General features: G+C 34.6%; 2 protein-coding genes across 6 annotated transcripts in view; one reads left to right on the top strand and one right to left on the bottom strand.

Annotated features, from left to right (window-relative positions):
* The window catches only part of LOC147401534 (zinc transporter), a 43,055-nt gene extending 33,175 nt beyond the window's left edge, over positions 1-9,880 (top strand). For 3 of the 5 annotated variants that reach the window (XR_015178545.1, XM_086442843.1, XM_086442839.1), the window contains 2 exons: positions 1,081-1,198; positions 9,656-9,880. Coding sequence is in view for 3 of the 5 variants with exons in the window: in XM_086442843.1 (XP_086298969.1) it covers positions 1,081-1,193 (113 nt within the window). In the remaining 2 variants the exon portion in view is untranslated. Of the gene's footprint in view, positions 1-1,080; positions 1,225-8,390; positions 8,447-9,655 lie in introns of all 5 variants that reach the window. The other 2 variants (XR_015178544.1, XM_086442840.1) reach the window with 2 other exon arrangements.
* A 2,631-nt stretch (positions 9,881-12,511) lies between these two features.
* LOC147401533 (sodium/hydrogen exchanger (DUF1218)) lies at positions 12,512-22,545 on the bottom strand. Its single transcript, XM_086442838.1, has 3 exons — positions 22,209-22,545; positions 14,147-14,349; positions 12,512-13,122 (listed from the first exon to the last, which is right to left on the bottom strand). Exons 1-3 carry the CDS (start codon positions 22,308-22,310, stop codon positions 12,846-12,848), a joined length of 582 nt encoding a protein of 193 aa, XP_086298964.1. The 5' UTR covers positions 22,311-22,545; the 3' UTR covers positions 12,512-12,845.
* Positions 22,546-24,526: the final 1,981 nt, after the last annotated feature.

The raw sequence follows: 24,526 nt of genomic DNA, 5'->3' as shown, positions 1-24,526 counted from the left end.
AGGCTGAAAATTATTTTTTTTAAAGCATTAAGTGCTGAAAATACCTGTAAACAAACAACACCTCAGTGTACCATTTTGTACCTTTTATAATTAATTTTGACAAATTTTTCTTTTTAATTTGTTTATTCTTCTTTTTGGAGCTTTTGATTTTCTCCTATATTAGTTTAGGGTGATTTTGACCTGCCCTTCCACAATTGGGTTGATATTAGAAATACCCCGTGTTTTCAAATTGATGAAATGCCCCCTTGACATAGGGCTATGAGAGTCTAACGTAAGTCACCTAAATGCCCTCATCTTCAACTTCTAACCAAAACTCCTTTGTTTTTCTACCCCAAACCAGTCCTCTTCAACCTGTTGGTATAGTTTTTTACCCTCACCTTCAACCTTAATATTCCATCTTCTTCACCTTACCCTCAAGAACAAAATAATATTTTTTCAAGTACAAAGATGCATTGGGTAGAAAGGGTTTCTAAAAGAGATTGAAGATGTTTGATTGAAGACAAGATGGAATGGGCTAAAAAAGTTTATCTTAGAGGTTAACAGCTTGAAGACGAAGAAAATTTAGGGTAAAGTTTTATACCCATGTCTTCAAACTTCAAACCTCCAAGAAGAACAAGATAAGATTTTTTTGAGTAGAAAACATCAGGGTTTTCTACAATACAAACAAGGTTGGATAGGTTAAAACTAGTTTACCCTAAAGGTTAACAACTTGAAGATGACGGATTTTCTGGGAGAAAGTTTTGGCCAGAGGTTGAAGACAAGGGTATGCATGTCATTTATGTTAGTTTCTCAGATTAAACCTAAGTTGAGGGGTGGGGTTATCATCAGTTCATAAACATGGGGGTATCTCAAATATTGACCAAAACGTGGGGACTACTGCTACTAGTATTATTATTGTTGTTGTTGTTGTTACTGGAATATATTTCTGATTTAAATCAATTATCTCGTTTTGGGTACTTGAATACATGTAAGTAAGCATTTTTGGTGATATCAATATGCATTTCCTCAACAAAAAAAAATTTCTATTATATTTTGCTTTCTAATGGGTAAAAGTTTAGCAATTCTGGATAAATTTTGTAGGGATTTTTGAAGCGACTTCTTTGGAACGTAGTAAGAAAGACTCTTTTCAGCCTGTGGTCATATCAGATGGAACTTTTGACAGCCAAATACATACGTCTCCGCTTCCAAATTAACTTGAGTATGCATTTTCATGAATTCTTTTATGTAACTACCTGAACATTGAATTCTATTTATATTTGTACATTGTAGTTGTGTGGTTTTGCACCTTTTAAGCCTTTGCATGAATTAAGAAAGCTCTATTCATTGTTATGTTCATCTAGTAATTCTCCATTGGAAATGAAACTACCCTTTTTCTTTTTTAATCAAAAAGTCAAGTTAAATCTATATGAAAGAAACTCTACATCTTGTATGACATTCCTTTTCAAGTTCAGTGAACCTGATGAAACTGGATGTGGACACTTTGTTTTCTCTTGAGTATGTTTAAGGAATATTCGTATGGGGGTATATTTTCATCCTAAAAAAATATTCTGCAAATTTAAAAATCTTGATGCATGTAGGGAAATTGTATTTCCTGCAAAGATCCAATATGTTGAGCCTGAAACACAAAACATGGCATGATTAGCTTGGAGGATTATGTTCATGTTTTGGATTAATGGATAATTGCATGGTCAGCTCGGAGGAGTAAAACAACTCTGTTAAACGATACAAGGTTACATTCTTTCGTTGAAGATTTCGAATGCATATTAGGGTTTGAAGTATTGCTGTGTTCCCCTTATCAAAAACTAGAAAAGGAAGACCATTCAGCTTTTGTTTGGTGGTAAATGTTTTGTGGTATGGCCATTTGCTGTTAGCCAGCTGGATTTGAGACAAATTCGTAAGAGGCATAATCTTGTTTAATCAATTCTTCCTATTGTTTCCTTAAGGTGTTCATCTTTCAGACCATAACGGAAGCTATGGAAACTTGTAACGCATTAGAGATATAAGAAAGAAGAGAATGGGTGGGAGGAAAGAGAACCACTGAGGAAATGTAGTGGTTTTATCATGGTACATTGGACGATCCTCATTAGTTTTTCTTTTAAAGTCCTGTAAACTGAAACGAGAATTACCATTGATGAATGGCAAAGAACATAAAAGATAAAAATGGAAAACTATTGAAATGCAATGAAGCTTTCCACAATACCTTTCAAGCTAGAGCATAAATATTGTAAATGCTTCATTTGGAATGGATCTTCTAAAATTTCCCTCAATCAGGATTCTGGACATGACTTAAGGAAATTTGGCCTGACCATTCAACAACAGTGTAAAACTCTGAAGGTGCCAACTTTAGATAAGTTAATAAGGTGTGTGGAGTGTTGATCCCATGATAGTTCAAAACCAGTTGAACGTGGGTTTCCATCTCTACAAATATATATATATCCCTTGCTTGCCTGGAAAAAAGAAGTGTAAAATTCTCTTGGGTTTCCATCTCTACAAAAGGGGTTCATATTCTTTATCAAAAAAGCAAAACCATGTATGTGTATATATATATCCCTTGCTTGCCTGGAAAAAAGAAGTGTATAACTCTCTTGGGTTTCCATCTCTACAAAAGGGGTTCATATTCTTTATCAAAAAAGCCAAACCATGTATGTGTGCATGCAAGAGAGAGAGATGCAATGATTTGGGGACGCCCCTAGCAAATGAGAAGATATGGTCGAGGTAGAGGGAAAGGAGAGGGATCCATCCTAATAAATGCTCCCTGACTACAGAGGGATCATCAAATAAATTCTGAAAGGCAACCAGGAGGAATCCCCTTGGCTTTTATTGTTGGTCTCTCAATATGTTATGTTGGTATTTTATTGTTAGACACTGAAAGTTTTACAGATTTCTCAAGAGACTTTCCAGTGATTGGATTTAGGTGTGAAGTGATTGATGTGGTGACAAGAACCCTTGGAGCAATTCCATAGTGTAGTTATCTTCTTCTTCTCATCTTATTTATAGGTATGATCAGAATCTTCTTCTTTCTCTTCATCTTCTTTACTTTGTTTTCTGTGTTTTTTTTTTTTTTTTTTTTTTCTTTTTTCAATCAATCCTAGGCTCAAAAAAACCCTTTGATCAAACCCAATTACCTACTGCCATTAAAATCTGGACTACAGACATTGGGTTTGCCTAAACCCCATTTATATATCACCTGAACTCCAACTGAACTCATCCCTACCCCTTCCCAGCCCAACCGACCCTTCCCTCCACCTTCTAAACCCTAGTTCCCCCCTTTCTACCAGAGGCTAAATTCTTCAAACCTATAGTTCCTGCTGCTGAAATCCATTGAACATCTCTTTATTCCAGCCAAACCTTCACTGATCCATCCTAACCACCCCAAACACCAATCAGACTGCACCTATATCCTGCTGAACCCATTCTATACCTGGTTAGACCTCAACCAAACATTACCCCAGGAACCTACCTAAACCATCCCAAAACCTAACTGCAGCCCTCCGATAACTCCATTGGACATCCCAAGCCCTAATCCTTACTGAAATCTCACCTAAAATTAAACACTAGCTCTAATTGAACCCTAGACCTTCACCAAACCCTAATCCATACATTCCTATATCAATTTGAGATTTAATAGTTGCTGGAATTATTTTTTTTCTTATAAATGTAAAAACATTTTATTAATGACAAAAAACTAGAGCCCGAGGTGGCTCCAGTACATGGAGAGCAAGAACAACAAAAAGAAGAAAAAAGAAAAACTATACAAAACTCAAACACCAACACACCCAACCCCAAACAGCACTACAAACGACATAGCTTGTCCCACTTGAAGACAAATCTTCAAAGAAAACCCCTTCAAAGTCTTTGCAAAGTTTGCTCCATGAAACATGAAACCCAAAATGTCCGGAGTGACATTTTGAGGAGTTTTTTCCTCTCCCTGGAACAATATGTTGTTCCTCTCTTTTCGAAGTCCCCAACAAGCATCTTTTCTTATTGGAGAAAACATTATGTGTCCAACCAAGGAAGAGAGATAAAACCGAAGTAGGGGTTACCAAATCAAATGAAACAGAGAAAAGAAGTCAGACCAAATACAGGAACAGTAGGGACAATGCAATAGAATATGGAAACCAGGTTCACCATCCCTTGTACAGAGGAAACACAAATTTGGAGTTGTGAAGCCCCAGTTTTGAAATTTTGCTTTGTGCCATCCAAAATTGTTGGAAAGTAATTGATCATCCTTATTTATGCACTCATTTATTTCTTCCTAAGACTGCCATAATTTGGATAACCATTTTAGCCTCAACTTTTCTTGAAATCGTTAATTGGATCAAGAGAATTCAAATTGGCTATTTACGTGGACCTTAAGCTAGTAGAAGGCTTATCTTAGTTGTACGGAGAAATAAAAAATCACGGCTGATATGTGGCTGCATGTAGGGTAATAAGAAAGACATGATACTAAGATTTCGATTTCCAGCATATCGTAAAGCTCATCCATCTGATCTGGCCCTGTAATCTTGTCAGTGATATGTCCAATTTCCTTAGCCTTCAATATACATCTTAGTTGATTGGGACCACTCCAAATAATTCTTTCCATCTCATGCATCAAGTCATTCGAGTATGCAGGGTCCCGCAAGACCTCACGAGGGCTTCAGCCATGCCCCCCATTCTTTCAAACTTCATGAGAAGGTAGCTTGTCTCTGTGATTAAAATTACAAAAAATGATGAATGGGGATACAATTGTGTACGGAGGAACTCAAGGTGGACCTTGCTAATTTTTAGCAAGAGAAGTGGGTCATTTACACCCCTCCATATGTGAAAAGGGGGGAGGGGGGAGGGTGACAGAGGTGTTATTTTTATTTGTAAAACTGTTTTTTCAAAGAGTGATAAACAAGGACCTTGAGTTTCAGCTCTAAGGAGTTCCTCAACAAGCATGTTGGGATGTGGGCAAGGGCACCCACAACACGACCAAGTGATACTATTGTTGCTAAGCTAAGACGGGAAGAAAAGAGTATGAGTGAATTGAGCTCTCTAGCCGAGGGAAGGAGCGTCAACATAGACCCCTAATCCCGGGCTTCAAAATGTAGGTCAGGGAGTTATAGTAATATGCATACTTGGATTCTCCAAAAGAAGATACACTTGATTCGAAGAACCTCGACTACTAGACATGGCCTCTGAATCTTGTGAAGTAGCCATTAATGTTTCCAAGCAACTACAGAGTAACAATTTAACCAAACCACACACTCCAAGACAACAACTATACTTCATATGGCTTCTATTTTACACAAAATATACCCTAAAACATCATACACACCAAACTAGGGTTTTATAGCCCAAAAATAGAACATATAGGTCGGAGGGGGTAAATGTGAAGTGGAGATTTGATCATTGAAACTTCATTTGAACTCTAAATCACAAACAATAGGTTTGAACATGCTCCGAGATTTGTAGAGTGTAGACTTGCTAATTCAAACCATAAAAAACTCATTCATAGATCCCAACCATTTGATAAATCGAAAGAATGCCTCACATTAATCAAGCTTTATATATAAATATAAATCACATTATCAACCTGTAACAAATAATAATGTCCAATGGACATTTAATAAAAATTTATGCAAAATTTAAACATGCAAAACTACCCATGAAATGTATTAACCTTTAGTAGGTAATATTAAAACAAATTGTTTGTTCAAACATTAAAAATGAATCAATGACACAATAAGTTCATTTACTATGAGTGTAGTAATATAGGCATAGAACAATCTAAAGATCCCCAATTGTGTCACGTGTTTTCTCCAACTTTGTCCATCTATAATATGCAGTCTCCATGATAAATCTTCAGTCTCAATGTGACCATTTCTAATGATTCCATATGCCTTCCTCAAATATGTCACAATGAAGCCCTCCATACTCATTACCACACCATGTAGTTTCTTTCCAAGGGAAAGGGGATCAACTATCCATGTAAGATCATCGAGTTTGACCGATTAGCCCATCAATGATCTCCTTTTCTTCTTAGGTATTCCATGTCTTCTTTCCATGTTACCTCTTCTATGTGGAAGAAGAGACCATTTTACTCTCATTGCTAGTTGATATGCTAACTCCTTTTTCAACTTCATCCAACTTTGGCTCCTCTTGAACTTCTGGAACATCACTCTTATCACCAATGTCATCCTTTTTATCCAAATCTTCATATTACAGACGTCCATACGATGATTCTGTAGTTGCTAACTCCATGTTGCCTCTTTTTTTGTGGAAGAAGAGACTCTTTTACTCCCATTGCTAATTGACATCCAACTCCTTTTTTAACTTCATTGAACTTTGGCTCTCTTGAACTTTTGGAACAACACTTTTATCATCAATGCCATCATTTTTATCCAAGTCTTCATATTCCAGTCATCCATACAATGATTCTCCAGTTGCTTGATGGTTACCGACATTAAATTGAGAGTTTTCCGAGTCCCACCCCAATCCTCACTCTCCAAATTACTTAAATCTTTTCTTTCCATTTTGAGATATTATACATAAACAAAAAATGATTCATATCTCTTAGTTAAATCTCCATAATAGTCAAATAAAGACTAGTAGTTACCCTATCGACCATCCCAATGGGGTGGTGAAGGGAGGGCCTCAATTGGTAGAAAAAACCCACAAGCCCTTGGGGTTATCTTGCATTTTGAAGAAGTAGAAAAAGGAATACATATAGTAATGGTTTGATTCTTCGTCGTTGTGGTAAATAGGAATAGAAGAATATTGAAAATAGAATATGTTTCTTCATCTTTAATAATCTTAATAAAAAATATATATAAAAAATGGATACTAACCTTGGATTATAAGAGCTCATCCTAACAAGCATTAGTAGTGGTCACAGTTTTTCAAAGATGATCCCAACCATAATCAGTTATTTTATTTTATTTTTGCTTTTAATCCTACGAGGTTGTCGTTAATTTACTTTCTATATATTTTTTGAAAACATATTGTCCAAATATGTCGGTAAAGACTGATGTAATGGGAGGCCACACATTTTTCCCCAATAAGGACCTTTCTTTTTGTCTTTTTCTTGCTTCTTAAAAAGGTAGGTTAATGAGAACATTGTCCATTAACATGTTTCATTGTAATTGACCTTTACTCCACTGACTTTCAGATTTTGTTTGACTATCAGCATAATCTATCGTACTAATTACCAAAAATAGACAAGAATAAATATATGACACCCAATATATGAATGATACATCCAATCACGAAAAGAAACATCTGACAAGATTATGCTCAAACAAATGAAAGTACTATAAATAGATCTTACTACATTGAAATTGTTCAAAATGCATTTCAAAAATGTTATGATGATCTATGTAATCAATAATCATCGAACATTTTTTGTGCCATATTGTCTTTGAATTGGCACTATCTATTTGTTATGCTCTTTTTATTGATTGATTGTGAACGAGTGTTTCGATTCAGTTTCTACATTGTTAACAAATATCTGAAGTTCTTCGTCCACTTGTGCTAGTAGTAGATGATTTGGCTCAACCCTCATTATGTGATTAGTCAATATAAAGTAAGCAACTGTTATCTTTACTTGTGCCCTAAATGGGTAGAATGACCCGAAAGATAAATAAGGCTACCTTTTCTTGACAACTTCAAGCGCCCTTTCAATTGTATTTCTAAGTTGTATGTGATGTTTGTTATATAATTTCTTATAATTTTCCGGGTTGCGTCCTCTATGCTCGTTGATGTGGTAACAAGTGCTACGATATGGGGCAAGAAATCTTGGTTCGCTCGTATAACCTACATCAATGAGATAATACTTTCCTACAAAGATTAATGGGACCATTTTTCTTTTTCTTTTCTTTGTTTGTGGTTTTGATAAGTTAAAATTTATTAGAATGAAGAAAAGGGGTTGAGATAACTCCCAGTGATACAAAAACTTATTAAAAAAAACCAAGTACAAACACCAATTGTAACAAAGGACTCTCCAAGTTACAAATTTGCATCTTGAAAATACTGAAAGTCATTAATTCTATTGAAATATTCAAAATAACCAAAAGGAAAAATGCTTTTTTCTTTGCACGTGATAATCACCCAACATTGATCATATGCAGATCTTTCCCACCAGACAAGGTTGTACATAAATTTCAATTTGAATGTGCATGACACCAAGACATTTTGTGGTCCCAACCTTTTTACCTCAAAATCTATCTTGATCTTCTTTTGGCATAGTTGCAACAATATGTGTTCCATCTAATGCACCTACACAATCCTAAATTTTGTTGACATATGATGAAATCTTCTTAATTTGATTGGATGTCACAAAATTGAGGGTCAGTGCTAATTTCTAATGGGACCTATCTTCATAGATTGTGTTTGCATGGATTGTGCTAATAGTCCAATGTTTTCAGATGCTAAGGTGTAAGGTAAGGCGCTCGACTGGACGTCTCGAGGTGTAAGCCTCAAGGTGTAAAGAGTAAGCCTTACTTGCATGATATTTTTAAATAAATAATATAATATTAAAAAATAAAATTAAGCTAGCCATTGCATTTATAAATTTCAAATCGATACAATTGAATTTCAAGTTTTAATCCATACCAATAAATAATAATATAAAATATTATTACATTGTACTTTGCAATTAATTCTTGTATTTTAATAGTTGAAAGTCTCTGTAATAACTAATAATTTTATATTCATTCTAAAAATATAATTAAATATTATTTTTTCATAAACTTCATGTGTATAATACTAAATAATACGAAAAATTCTTTATAAATCAGCAACTCAATGATTTTGTATATATTACTATTTTGTATTAGAATTCATTTCTAAGTGTTGCAATTATACCACGTACTAGCAGTCAATGTTTTCAAACGCTAAGGTGTGAGGCAAGGCGCTCAGCTAGACAATGCCTCAAGGGGTGAAGCGTAAGCCTTACTTGAATGATATTTTTAAATAAATAATATAATATTAAAAAATAAAATTAGGATAGCCATTGTATTTATAATTTCAAATGGACACAATCAGATTTCAAGTTTTAATCCTTAACGATAAATAATAATATAAAATATTATTACTTTGTATTTTAGAAATTAATTCTTGTATTTGAATAGTTGAAATCTCTATATAACTAACTATTTTATATTCATTCTAAAAATATAATTAAATATTATTTTTTCACAAATTTCATATGTATAATATTAAGGGTAAATTACTAAAACAGTGTAAATTTTATTATTTGTTCTTAAATGACATAAGTTCTATTTATATGCATACCTTGTGGTTCAAGCGTTGACACACTTCCTCTTGCCTATCATTATGCATTCAGTCCATTTCAACAAGTTTTGGCGATGTTGAATCTTTATTTTCCTTCAAGAGTAAACAAACATGATTAGTGCCAGTTGACATATATTCATATCCTTATCAAATCAACTAGTCTTCTAAAGTTATCACTGTTCACTATTGAAAAATTACTAATTTTTAAAGTTGGATCTCATTTTGTAATCCTGACCTTGTAGTGCATTCTTCTTGGCTCATTTACTCTTTTAAATTATAGGTCTTCAAGATGGATAAATGAATGATTTGAATAATTTTATTTGTCCTATAATAGTTCACCTGGCATGCCTTGCTTTATTTACTGACTGAGTTTTGTTTTGTTATTTTCTTGTTCCAGTATGTGATGCCAGTGTGCGAAGACAAAGAGTCCTATTCCGCAGTCCTTTTCAAGTACTACCAAAAATGCAGATTAGGCTAAGATATTTCCTTGTGTTTTGATTCCTTCTTACCATTCTTCTTCTTTCCTTTTAAATTCAAGAATTAGCCATTTCTTGTATCAAATTTACAGTTACACAGACCGACTCATCTTCGTCGTTACTTAAAATATACCTTTACAGTTTCAGTCATCTTCCCCAGAAATTTTTAGTTATATGCATTGTTGCAAGATTGCTCTGGATATAACCATAGTGAAAAACTTGTGCAATTTTTAGAAAAGTTGCGATTAATTTGTGGTTTTTTCAATTGACGATTTAATCCCCACGTATTTGTCGAGTTTTGGATAATACATTTTTGTATTATATTTAATATGAAATTTTGTTTGATATAAATATACACACGAAATATCATTATGTGACAAAAAAAAATCTATTCAAATTCAAGATAAAGAGGATCCCATTATTGAAATTAGGAATGTACCTATAAGTGTGAATCTGTTATTTTATGACCCAAAATTATTATATATTATTAAATAAAGATTTGCTACTGTAATAGAGTTTCCAAGTATATGTATGAACTTATATGTTCACACTTAATCTCGACCATGTAAATGTGAAATCCAAAAGTCATGATTTAAATTAGAGATGTGTTATCAGTTACAACTTTTATCCTCACTGCCGGACTTAGCATTTAAATGGCCAGGATTGTGTCTGAAAATGAGTTCTTGTTCTGTTTTTCTCTTCTCCAATACTATTATGACTCACTGGGGCTAGGATATATGAAAACCTGGAGCAGCCAAAATGCATTCTTTAATTAACAAAAACCAATCTCTATACATTTAGTTTTTCTGCTGTTAAGTGCAACATAGTAAGCCACCTCTCTTCCATCGGTGACTTAATGGTATTGTGCAGGCATTTGAACTTCAATGAGGAAAACAGGTAATCATTACTAACATTTTCTTTACGTCTCTCGGTATGATTCTCTATCATCATCTCTATTTCATTGTCAATTCTCTCACTCTACCAGGTGTGAATCTAAGGTCTTCCGATTACGAAACTCATCTCTGTAGAAATGACTTCATCAAGTATTATTATTGCTCTTTTTTTTTTTCCCGTGTCTGGATTTCGTTGTTCCATTTGTCTGATAGCACCTTTGAGTGAAGATTTAGAGGAAGTTTAGAGTGATTTTCAAAATAAAACTTCTTGGTAGACTTGGAGTTCGACTCTCTTTCAAAATTTTATTCAGTTTTTGGCCATTTTTATGGATTTAGATTATTATTTTTTTACATTATACCTGAGTTTTTATTATGATACTGTCAAATTCTTACAAATGCATTTATCAGTTCGTTGTTCAGTAGTTGCCCACCATTTCTTGGTAGACTTTGAGTTTGATTGATTATTGAAATTGAGTTGCCCTTGGAACTTATTTGAACCATAACAAAACTGAAACAAAATGGAGAGAAAACAGAGGTTGCAAATGAAATCTGAAATGAATTTTCTGTATTTTCTCTTGCTGTACAGCAGATTACAAAACTTATATATGGAGAGGATCCAATCTTCTATTGACAACCCGCGTGGGTTGGAGGGTGAATCCAAACTCAACCCAAACCGACCATCGGGCCTGAGCTCAGCCCAAGCTTAATCTTCTAAAATCGTTTTAACCTCGGGTTTGTTCGAGTTAAGTAATTTTTGAATGGGTTAGATGGGCTGACTCATTGAATATCCCTAATTTCATTTTAATTAATAAATAATTTTTTCATCTTAAAAAAATACTACATAAAAATCAAAACCATTAATAAATAAAAAATCCCAAATCCATCATTGCAACCATACTTAATCAAAGCTCACATTAATAATATCCAATCATCTACTTTAAAAATATTTGTATATTAAATCCCACCAAGCAAATATATATATATATATATATGTATGGGGCATGCTCGGCACCCTACTATTAACCCTCCGTTTCGCCCTATGTGCTCCTACATGGTTTAGAAGTTTTGGAATGGGCTGATTTTTGGCACGGATGATCTTTTCACCATAGAGATCCTCATCACCAAAAATCAATCCATTCCAAAACTTCTAACTCATGTAGGACAACACAGGGCAAATAGTAGGGTGCCAAACATTTTCATATATATATATATATATAGACATTGGGTTCAGGTTGAGTTGAGTTGGGTTGTTTGATCCCTCAACTCAAATTGAGGTTGGGTTGACATATTCTAACCCAGGCTCAACTCATTCTTTACATAATTCAGTCTAGGCTTACCCATCAATCGAGTTGAGTCCAAGTTGAGCTTGGGCCAGCCCGCCCAAGTTCAGCCCTAATAAAAAGTAGTGTAGTGAGCTCGACAATGAAATTATTGAACTTGATAAATAGGGGTCAGCTTAACATTATAAATGTGATCCGGCTCTTTTCATTTTTATGACCTCAATACCGCATAGAATTTCTCAAAATACCCAAAATGCATAATTATAATTGTGTAACAGACTAAAATAAAAAATAACTACAAAATCTTGAAAAATTTAGAATATGAACTTCGTTCTTCATTTTTTATTACAAATCGTTGAAATAAATCAAAAACTACATCTAAAAGTCCAAAATTAGTAGTATATCATAGGGGTGCAACTTGGAAACAAATTGAACCCACGCCGGTCGGTTTCAGTAAACCAGAACCATAATTGAATTGAATTTTTCGTAGAATCAAACCAAAGTGAACAGTTTGGTTCTATTGGTTGCCAATATCCTACAAACCTGCTTGGAAGCAACATATATTTTGATGGAAAAATAAAATAAACAAGAAAATACATGCTCCTTCGCAACAATATGCTCATTATATTCCAAACATAGTTTTCAAAGGCATATACAAGTAACCATTATGCCACAATCCAAACAGGACCTGAAATAACTCTAAAACATATAGGGCTTGATTTTCTTCACCTGAGTCGTTTTGAGTAAAACTAGTTTGTAGAAAAACACAAGCTGACAATGTATTACATTATACAATCAAACAGATGACATTCTTATGTAACCTACCGAGATGCAAAATGCTGACAATGTATTACATTATAAATCAAATCAGATCACATATTCTTAAATAACCTACTAAGATGCAAAACTTAAAAAGAACCTATCTAGATTCATTTGTTCTATGGGTAACCAGTCATGCCAACAGTTGAGCTTGCACGATTTGTTTTGCGAGTAGCAGCCTGAGTCTGAGATGATGTAGCCTTGGTAAAGTACATGTAGTAATACACATTCAGAATCATCGTTGCAACCACAAACACTGCCCCTGCAATAAACACACCTTTCCTCAATGTTTCACAAGAGAAGTTCTGGGCTAAAATTATACCCCTGTACTTGGTATGGTAAGCATTCTTTGCTGCACCAGCTATTACACATGCTTCCGCAATCAGAAACGTTACCCTGCCAATAATAAGTCCACGTCAAAATCTTGCTGTACTTTTTTTTTCTACCAGAATTTATAAGAGAATCATAGAGAAGTGTAAAATAAACCTAGTAGACAACCAAGGTGAGAAACGAGGAAAACACAACCAAACAAAACAATTCCTAGTAGTCAACTGCAACCCCCATTTGAATATAAAATTGTAGCTGAAGAAGATATCGAAAAAGAGTTGTGCTACACTGCCTTCGTTGGACACTGTGTTGAACACTGCAATGACATTGCTGTGCACAGATAACCATAGATTTCTTTCCTTGAGAAACAAGTTAAACAATCAACGATTCTCTACAGGGGCGGATTTACAGTGGGGACACTTGCCCTCACAAAATTTTCAAAAAGTACGTTCTCCTCTTGAGAATTTGATATATTGAGTTTGCCCCCTACAAACTTTTGGCAGTTGCCCCCACACCCCCACTCAGGTTGTTTGGTTTTGTTAAAACCCTTCTATTTGGTTAATATTTGGCAGTTGTCCCCACTCCCACTGATGACATTGTCCCTTGACTTAGGTCTTCTCTCATAGACTAATAAGAAATGACTTACATGCCTTTTCTACCAACTAACAAAAAACCCATTTATTTTTCGCCTCAAAACCACTGAGCTTCATATTCTTCAACCTTATCGGGCAACCATAGTTTGCCCCCACCAAAAAAAATTCCTGGTTCTCTACACACTGCTACCTCAGCGCAGTGTTGAAAACAGTGTCCAACAAATGCAATGCAGCATTTTCCTATCGAAAAATTACCAAGTCCAAATAAATTGTGAACATATGTTCGACTTGTGTCTAATATGAGATATCTATTCTCTGCATAATAACATCGAAAGGACATGACGTTCGATAAACTAAAATTTGTTTTAATAAAAATGTTCAAGTGTACTAACGTGTGTAGGACAGATGTCTAACAACCTAAATTTAGAGAAACTAGAGCCTCCATTTCTACGTATAGTTGGAATAATATAGGTCCCAAAATGTAGAAAAAAAAATCTCACCATGAAGAGACAAAATAAATGATGGACCAGGCTCGATTTCCACCAGGGGCTAAAGGTCTCCCAAAACACATACACTTGGTGATGCCCATAAGCAGTGATTCGCTTGATAGAAGAAACAAGAAAGAACCAACTCCATAACCAGTTGCAACATCTGAGTTATAAACACAATATGTAGCATTGAGATCATCCTTTACTATGGTACCCTGTCGTGCAGAAAATAGCTTTTTATATTAATGGAACAAATCCACCAGAGTAAAACAAAATAGAGAAAAACATTTTACAAGCCAATGCATCAAATCAAAACTTCATTCAGTTAGTTTCATGAGTTAAACCATAATTTACAGCCATGAAGTGGTGCTTGGATGTAGTCAAGGCTCAAAATTTTGATTTTGAGGTATGCTTTGCTCAACCTAGAAATGAAAATAGTATGTAAATGTAACAATTCATAATGATTGTAAAAAAAATTATAGAAAAAGAAATTTATTAAAAGGAAAAGAGGAGGTAAAGAGGCCTGTCTACAAGAAACATACAAGAAAGAGAATATAACTATAACCTACTAATCAGAACCCATCTAAAGAGAGTCTTCAAAGAAAAACCCTATAAAGGCCGGAAACAACTTTGACCAAAAGAAAAAGATAAGTGTATTAGTAGCCTAACAAGTACGAAATATGAAGGTTTGGTGAAAACTACATCAGTCGTGCCATGATGGTCAATGTAAATATGCCATGTTAGGAGTTGAACTTCCAGCAGAATCTAGATTCTGGCGAGCATGGCCTTGAAGGTTTTCTCATTTTAGTAAATTCTTCAATCAAGTCTTGCTTGCCCAAGGCCCCTTGGTTCCTTCATACGACCAGGGTTGGGGAGCAGATCCTTTCATTGAGGTTAAGCTTAAAAAACAGGGTGAAAATATGATGTTAATCAACGTTGACTCCAAAAGTTTAAAGAATTATTTTCTTTTTTTTATAAGTAAAAGTTTCAAGATTTTCAGGGGATGCAGGGAGAGAAAAGGCTGGATGTGTTCTATGCTGCTGCTTGATTCCGAAGTTGTTTGACTGATTGAAATAATCAATGAGGCCATGAAAATGCCAAAAGAGAAGCTGGTGTGGAAGAAATTGGTGGATCAAGGTGTCATAAAGATTACAGAAAGGTGTAAAAACTCTAATGAATGGTTTGTGCCTATCTCAGACTTAATAACTTCCTCAGGGGCCAGCCTTAACATGATTCCAGAGGGCATTGATGATCTTCGTTTGAATCGAGTGGTCAATGGTTTGCGTTGGGCTTTATTGATGAAAGCTATTCCGATTTTGAGGTTTTTCATGTGGAAGGTGAGCACAGGCTCACCAAGGACATTTTGATAATTATCGAAAAAATTTATAAATATATATATAGGGTCCCGTTCACCACCCTACGCTTTACCAAACGTGTTTTGTCCTACATGGGTTAGAAGTTTTGGAATAGGCTGATTTTTGGTGAGGATGATCTCTATGGTGAGGAGATCATCCTCACCAAAAATCAGCCCATTCCAAAACTTCTAACCCCATAAAAAATAGTTTACAAAAAATGGACGGTCCATGATTTTTCAACTTGTAAACATGGGGCTAGAAATTTTGGATGGGCTGATTTTTGGTGAGGAGGGTCTTCTAATCGTAGAGATCATCCTCACCAAAAATCAGCCCATTCCAAAACTTCTAACCCATGTAGGACAAAACACGTTTGGTAAAGCGTAGGGTAAAGTGTAGGGTGTTGAACATTTCCCATATATATATATATATATTTTGCCGAATGGTCTGTTTTGTCCTAGATTGTTGTGTTGGATGTTTGGAGGCTCATTTCTTATGCATAACATGGTTTCTAAATATATTTTAATATCAGAGTATTTTGGTTATTTTTTATAGACTTCATGAATTTCGAGAATTTATCGAGTTTTAACCTAAATTTGCGATTTCTATGTCTAGGAATGTTGTAAGAGTGTTGGATGAGAGGTCCAAAGGCTATAGAATGATCGAAGGAGGCTGAAGAAAGCTTTATAGGATTTCACTCATCACTAGGAACCAACCACAATTGGGGTGACAAGTTGCAATATTTGAAGAGTGCAAAATGGGAGAATCGTATATCATATGTGACCCTTCACCCGGAACATTATTCCCCAAGAGAAATTGATAAAGATGAGGAGGGTCCCATGAAGAGGAAACTAGTGAAAAATTGGATAAAACAAATGGAGTGGGAAATATTTCAATAGTTAATGGAGGGTTTATAGGTTGCAATTGGAAAGAGTTAAGAGATCAGAATTAATAAAAAATAGAGGTGGGAAAGTTGAGAAAAATTACAAGATGCGAGAAGAGAAGGATCTTCTGGTGAGAAAAGGAAGAGAAGCACTTAAGGGAATTTGAGGTGGGGGGTCAGTTAGAAGATCGTAGATCTGGGAGGTCAAACATAGCCTCATCATTAAACAGCAAAAACAAAAAACAACAATGAAAAAAAATCAAGGTTGATAAGATAAATAGATAAATTTGCCTAGCAAAAAAAACAGAGATAAATTCAGTTTGGGAATTAATGCGTGACCATCCCAATAATTCTAGAAGCGTAAGAAGAAATGAATCTGGCAAACTTTCGTAACCTTAGAAAACATTATTTCCTACAACCCAAAATGGACCTAATAGTAAACGCCTCAGCAGGAGCTGAAATATTCACTTTCATTGGCAGCTGTAGAAGGTGCAACCAAATCTGGATGACCGCAGGTGATACGGAAAGACCATCTTTCCAACTCCATAAGGAAATATCTACCACACAATAATGCCCATTTGCATATCAACGAATCATGGCTACAATTCTTCATGATTTGCTTCTAAAACATATTAAGACCTATGTAGACATCATCGTGATTAAATCCAATAAACCCCATGACCATCTAACCTAATCAAAGAGACAGCCAGGTCGATCCTTTCCTTTAGCAAAATCAGCAAATTAAAGCCTCCCATGACTACATTTGGGGCAAATTTGCCGGATTAGTTGGCTCAGGTTTGTTCTTTAAAAAATAGATAGGGAAGAAAGAGGAGTTGAGAGAAAAGGGTGGAGGAACCAAGGTAAGAAAAGTATGGAGATCGAAAAAGAGAGTAAAAGACAGGGGACCAAGGGATAAACAGAGTATGGGGGCAGAAACCATGGAGAGAAGGAGAGAGAGAAGTGGGGGTACTGAGAAGGAGAAAGAGAGGAAGGAGCCGAACTTGGCCATCTAAATGGCTTGACCCCAAACCCAAGTCCAAACCTCTAGATTAATAGTACTAGCCCAAGCCTAGGACAAAAATGAATTGGGCCTATTTACCCAGGCCAAGCTTCTCCATTGCAAGCCAAGCCAAGGGACAGCCCGATTGTACCAATCATGTACATAGAGTCATGTACATTGACTAGATTTAGAAAGCATGCATGCGTCAGGGACGTCTAGGACAGTCATATACCATGTGTCCTTACATGTGTGTGTGTGTGCAAATAAGTGTATGTAAATGAGCATTAGCATTGAGCCTCTAAATCAGGCTTAGACTACCTTTAGGCCTATTATGATTGGACTCAAGTTTTGATGTTCTCCTTTGAAAACAGATGAAAGAATTAGCATCTGATTTAAAGAAATGGGAAAAAATACAAACCAAGCACAAACACGAACCTATGAGTTTTTCAGTAAGAGCAAGTAAGCATACCCTATATTGTGTTTGTGTAATGAGTTCCCTTGTAGCATGTATTTGTACAACTTGTGTTGTGTAAATTGACATCTCCATATACATAAAAGTTTGTATTTGGGGCATTTGCCCGCAACTGTTGCCTTCTTGTGATACCTGTGTGCACATATGGAATTTCTAGACTTACTTGTAGGTCATCATGACTTACAAGTGCCACGCGATCTGAAATCACAACAAGCTTGACTAGAAGTGGTACTAAAACTAGCTTCCAAAGTCATACAATTCATCAGAAGATATGCCAAGGGGGCATAGAACTACGAACCAATCAGCACTAACAACAACATGAAGTCACAAGCAACATATCATTCTCATCAAAGCTCACATGACCTCACTAAGATCATAGATGGCACGACATGACTTGGAAAACACATGGACATCGTGGAAAGCAACCACGCAACTTTGACAACCAAATGAATACCATCAAGGACACAAGAGGAACCCCTACCACTCTTCCAGGAGCAACTTGTCAAGTTGGCTGCAAAGGTGAATCTCTACGTTAAGGTCATTGGATCAAGTGGTCCTAGTACAAGTGAAAAAACTAGAGTGCATGTAGTCGAGCCATGCGCATAAAGCAATGCACAAGAACCTGCTTAACATGGATCAATACTTTCATGCAAATCGCCCTGATTTGGAAGAGGTGGAGGTCACTACAATGACCATGTAGCTTACAAGTGATGCCATGCTAAAGTAGTGCACCAAGCATGTTAATATGGATAATGGTTAGAACATCATCGATAGTGAGTCAACTTGAAAAGAGAACTGAAAAACCAATTCCTTCCGGATAATGTGGAATCCATTGCTCAAAGAAGGTTGAGGCAACTCCACAAAACTTGCATAATGCATGAATATATCAAATGATTCTTGGTGTACATGAGACATGTCCGAGAAGAACAAGTAATTTTACTTTAAGGGTTGAAACTATAGTTTCAAAATGAGCTACAAAGACAGCGTGTACAAGACCTTGCATCCTCTATGGTCACACTAAAACAACTAATCTACTTCACATTGATGGATGGAGGAAAGAACAATGGATGATACCCTAATCAACCAAAGGACATACTAAAGAACCCAAAAAGGGAAAAGTTGGAGAAGGAGATCCAATCAAGGCTCATGAAACTTCTACCCCTCACATAGTTGTGCCTTATCGACTTGTCAGCATCATAGTCACCAAAGTCTCCAACTTATTGAAAAAATGATGAATAAATTGGGACTTTTTTCCTTCACTGATTTAATCACGCCGTCTTTATTAATACGTGACTTTTACGAACTTTGCGATTAAATCATGAATAATGCATGAAATAATGAGAATGACATTGATTTGATATTTTTGATCTGTTAATGATTCCTAATTCGGACTCATGATTATGATCTTTTTTATATATTGAATATTATAAACCTTGAATATGTTGTGGATTTACTATCAAAAACAAAATGTTGTGGATGCATAAATGATATCAACATGGGAATTCTAGATTTATCAATCTAGTTTAATATGAAAATTGATGATATAATATGAGAATACCGGCTAGTAGGAATGATTAGATAGCCATAACCTAGCTCGATTTTTTCCCGACTTTTTTCCAATGTTTCCCGATTTTACTGAATATTCCCCTTGTCAACTTATTGCCGAACCCCGACTTGGCGACTATCACCATCACAAGCCTCTCAAGCTCATTCTATGTGGCAAGAAACATGTAACATCGAAATACAGACAAGAAGCTGCGTTAAATGTCATTGTAGCACGCAACATGAGCCCGACCATAATAATGTGGGAAGGAGAGACACTGAGAAAATGCATATGGGAGCATTTATTGAATGATATTAACAAGCATCCCTTGGAAAACAAGGGCCAACAAAGGAATGAACTTAGTAATACAAGCATGTCACTATTGTGCTCATTTCAAATGCAAACCATTCAACATTTGCATGTTATGGCCTGCAAGTACGCCTAGAAATATCCACAACACACACAATAGCAACACATGAAGCAATAATTCCTTAAATAATTTTATTGACATATATGAAAATTTACACAACACAAATTGTACAACGACTCATTAAAAAGGCAACATTGTTACACGAACTCTTTGTAGGGAAACTTTGCCACGTTAGGCACTTGGTAGCTCGTGTTTGTGCTCAACTTGTATTTTTATCCATTCCATCAAAGAGAATGCTAATCATTTCACCCATTTCCAGAAGAGAATATTAAAACTAGAGCCCAAATATATTGGGACTGAAAGTGGCCAAACTTAATTCAGAAGCCCAACACAAAAGACAATTTACAAACATATACTAGACACATACGTATAAGGACAATGGGTACATGAGTACCCCCAAATGTGCATTGCATAGGAGAATTCCCTAAACTTAAACAATGTACATAACTCTGTGTACCCAATCGTTTCACTAACACATGTACACTAATAATTTGAACATACTACAAGTGTTTGAATAATTATGCGTCTTTTATTTGACAAAGAATACTCTTAATGTACACAAAAGGATTGTTTTGGGTCTTTATTGTCTATGAAAGAAGAATCGATGTTGCTCCACTAAGTCTAATTCCATAAGCACCATAGAGAAGTCACCAAGTTCGAAAAAATTAAAAAGCCTCTTTCCAAAAAACAACAACAAAAGGAGCTCCACCCTGGACTAATGAAATTGTTTACCCCCATTTACCATTTGTTAAAGAAAAATACCAAGTTCAAAGGGCTAAATAACTCCATATCGCCTTAGGGAAGATCTAGAAGGTAATGGATGTCGCCACCATTCTAATGGCTTCTTCACCATTAAAGACACCTTGCTTTTCGAAGGAGATGATACAAGCATCAAAAAATCAATATACTACATCAGCCGATCCTTGGGAGATACCAAACTATGATACCCAAAAGTCTAAAACGATTGTCTTGCACTAATCTATGCAACCAAGAAGTTCCACTATTATATGTTGGCAAACAACATACACCTCGTCACCAGGACAGACTCCATAAGATATGATCTATCAAAGCCCATCCTCACAAAGTGAATTGTCAAGTAGCTACTCCAGCTATTGGAACTTGACATCACTTGTCAAAATGATCATTTTATGAGTTGTTCTTTTTTTTAATGAATATTTTATAAGTTGTTCTTTATTTGGTGAACCTGAACAAAATAATCATTTTTCACTTAGGGCGTGTTTAATTGAAGGGGAAATATTACCATTTGCCAAGCAAGTGATGTAATGGAAAATCTTTTTATACTCTTTTGTTCAAATTGGGTCGTATAGGGTTTTTTTTTTTTTCGAGAAAGTCTAGTTGTGCTAACTTGGTAAGATTTGAAATCTTACAAGGGACATTGAGCTCACCTTGTGGCATCCAAAAACATCTGATGCCACAAGGATGTAGAGGACAAAACTTTATGAACTTTAAAAAAAAAAAATCACTGTTAAATTTGAATTTTAAATTTGGAAGTTCAATGGGAGATCCATCTCCAAAAACATGGATCAAATCCAATTTTTATTTTATTTTATGGATCTGAGTTTTTACATGAAATCTAGAGGGCTATAGTGTTGGATTGCCAATTTGGCCGAGATAAGTGATAGTAATGAATATGGATTGGCAGTTTTGCTTCCGTTGAGACCTAAACCAAACATTACTGTGATGAGTATGAAAAAATCTATCAAATACAGGAAACCTTCTCGGAAAGGTATGTCACACAGAAAATATTTTTGGAAAGGCAAGTGATAATATGATATGAAAGATTAGGTAAACCCATACTCTAAAAGTGATATCAATGTTAGCTAGATAGGGCGAAAGTGGTAAGGGGATGTGAGTCCTCCAACTTTCTAAAACTAAATTCACTCGATCATCATCCACTCACTTGATCTGGTCATTAAGAGGGTCATTAGAGATTGTTTTGAAGTTTCAAATGAAGAGTTAAGATTTGGAGGCAGGTTTCAATAATTTGAGTTGTGGTTGAGAAGATTAATCTTCTCAAGTTGTCACAGTACGGTATGCTCTACCATAATACAATCCTCGTAGTAAATTCAACCTATGAACATGATTTATTCCATTTTTAATCAAATCCAGTAAAACTACACTAAACTCAAGATCAAATCTTGAGTAAAAAATGCAAATCAAATGCTCAACTCAGCACAGCACAGCACAACAAAGTATCTAAAACTCAAGATCAAATCTCATACATTAAAGATACAGATGTCGGAATAGGATCATAGTCATAAGTAAGAAAGAAGTAGATCTTAAAAAAGAAAAACCCTAAATACGAACTACAAAACCCATATGTTTCAGCAGAGATTTTAACAGAAAAAAAAATAAACAAATAAAGAAGCTTACAGTGCTTCTTCTTCGTTCAGCAGCAATGGCGAAGCCAAAAGCGATCAAACTGAGAACGACGACTAAGAGATGGACTAAAGTGGAGCCTCTCCCCTCCCCCATCTTCCTTACCCTTTCTTACTTTCTTCTTTTCTTTCTTTCTTTCTTTCTTTCTTTCTTTCTCTCTCTTTACTTTCTGTTTATTGTATATAATTTTGAGGAAGAATGTAATGTGTGGGCAAGGAGCGAAGAGGAGGAGGAACAGAGAAAGCGAACTAGGAAAGAGTGAAGATTTCCTTTACACTTCACACTTCACACTTCACACTGCACTTAAAAAAGAGCGAGTGTGTGTGACTGTGAAGTGTGAATCGTGTGAACTTAGAAAAAAAAGGTACAAGTTGAGAAAATCTTGAGATATTAGTTTGAGATACCTCCTATGTTTATGCCCTTTAAACTCGGTCTTCTTTGGTAGATTAATAAAAAATTACCTAGATACCCCCTTCTTCAACATCCAATTGTAGTTTCAAAAATCGTCATTCAAAATGAGCAATATGCAATAATTAAGATTGGAAAAATTATTAAGACCAGAACTCTAAAATTCTTTCTCAATTTTAATCTCTTAAATTTCAAATTAATTCTCACATTAGTTTTCAAATTACCCTAATATTATTTAATTTCTCCCCAAGTCCATCAAATTAGTGTTTAAATTTCTTTTTCAAATTGAAACGTTGAGTTCATCATCAAGATTAAGTCATCATCATCAAATTCAAGCACTTGATAACCAGTCAAATTTGGCATATGACTAGGCAATTGGTTAAATTTCAAGCCATTAATCAAATTGGCTCATGACATTTTGAATTTTCAGAGATGTAATTTTTCTAATTATGTTTAAATACTTGTCTTATTCTCTTTTAAATCCTTTTTTTAAACCAACTATTTTAATAGATAATGGATCATTTCATAATTACGATTTAAATAATTATAATTTGAATAATTACATTGACCATATCCAAACTCTAAATCCAAATGAAAATATTTCTTTTGCAAATGTTAAAGAGGCGGTTAGTTATAAATCCAAATTGTTTAGTTGTCCTCCAAAAAGAAAAAAGTCAAGGATATACGTTTTGGAACCATTTTACATTAGTAGAGTTTAAATCCCATTGGATTTAAATTTGAAAAAAATTAAATGTAATTATTACAATAAAATTTTAATTTATTTAAGTACCGGGACTAGAACTGGTTCAATGAAAAAATATTTTGAAAAAACATGTTTAAAAATATATCAATCCAATTTTAATTAAAATTTAATTAGTTAATCAAGTGTGAGTAATGTAAGCACATGACCTTATTAGGAAGACGTGGCATGATTTAAAATGATAACAAATTTTATTAAGGAAGATTTGAAAAAGAGAGTTTTAAAGAATACATTCAAAAATTTTATTTTCCAAATCATTGAGGTATTTCTAAAATACTTAAAAAAGAGATGTAATGAAAATATTTAAATAAAAAAAATAGAAATGAAAAGTATTGTACAAATTGTGTCCAGTAAAATTTGTTTAACTTTCGATTTATGGTCTTCCGATCAAAATGTATCATATATATATATGGGTTACGACACATTTTGTTAATCATGATTGGATTATTAATAAAAGAATTATATATTTTGCATTATTATCTTCAAAACATAATGGCCATGCATGGTATACTACAAATTATTTGCATTTGCAAATATTTTGCAATGCAAATGATTTGCGATGAATGATTTACTATTGCTTGGTTACCATTGGAAAATCTCTTTCGATTTTTTTTTTTTTTTTTGTAATGGATTAATCTATGCAATAAAAAATTTCATTGTGATTTTGCAAATTATTTGCGGTACTTTTTGTCCCACAAATCTTTGCTGAAATTTCGTAAGAATTTAGGTGATCCATGCAAATTTTTTGTAATGCAAAAGATTTGCATTGTGTAGCCATGCACCAATAAAATTAATTTCAAAAACTTATTTGCATTTGCTAATGATTTTCAGCGTACCAAGCAGGGTTATATGCAAAAGATTAGTGGGAAGCCAAGAGTAGAGAACAAAAAATATTGGTGGGAGGTTGAGAGCGGAGAAACAAAAAAAAAGGAAGAATAAGCACAATTAAAAGAAACATTTGAACAATTTGAAATTTAAATTTTTATTTCTATTTTTTGGGTTAAGTTATGCATATGATAGATAGATGAGTTTGTGCAAACCTATTTGAGATGTACTCATACTATTGTGATGCATTACCTTCCCTTTTCACAATTTTATTTTGCAAATAATGTAATGCAATCAATGCAATGCACTTAGTCTTAAT

This window comes from Akebia trifoliata, chromosome 5 (genome assembly GCF_017979445.1).
Source record: "Akebia trifoliata isolate Shusen 1 chromosome 5, ASM1797944v1, whole genome shotgun sequence".
Classification (NCBI taxonomy): domain Eukaryota; kingdom Viridiplantae; phylum Streptophyta; class Magnoliopsida; order Ranunculales; family Lardizabalaceae; genus Akebia; species Akebia trifoliata.
This window is presented reverse-complemented; position numbering and strand designations above follow the sequence as displayed.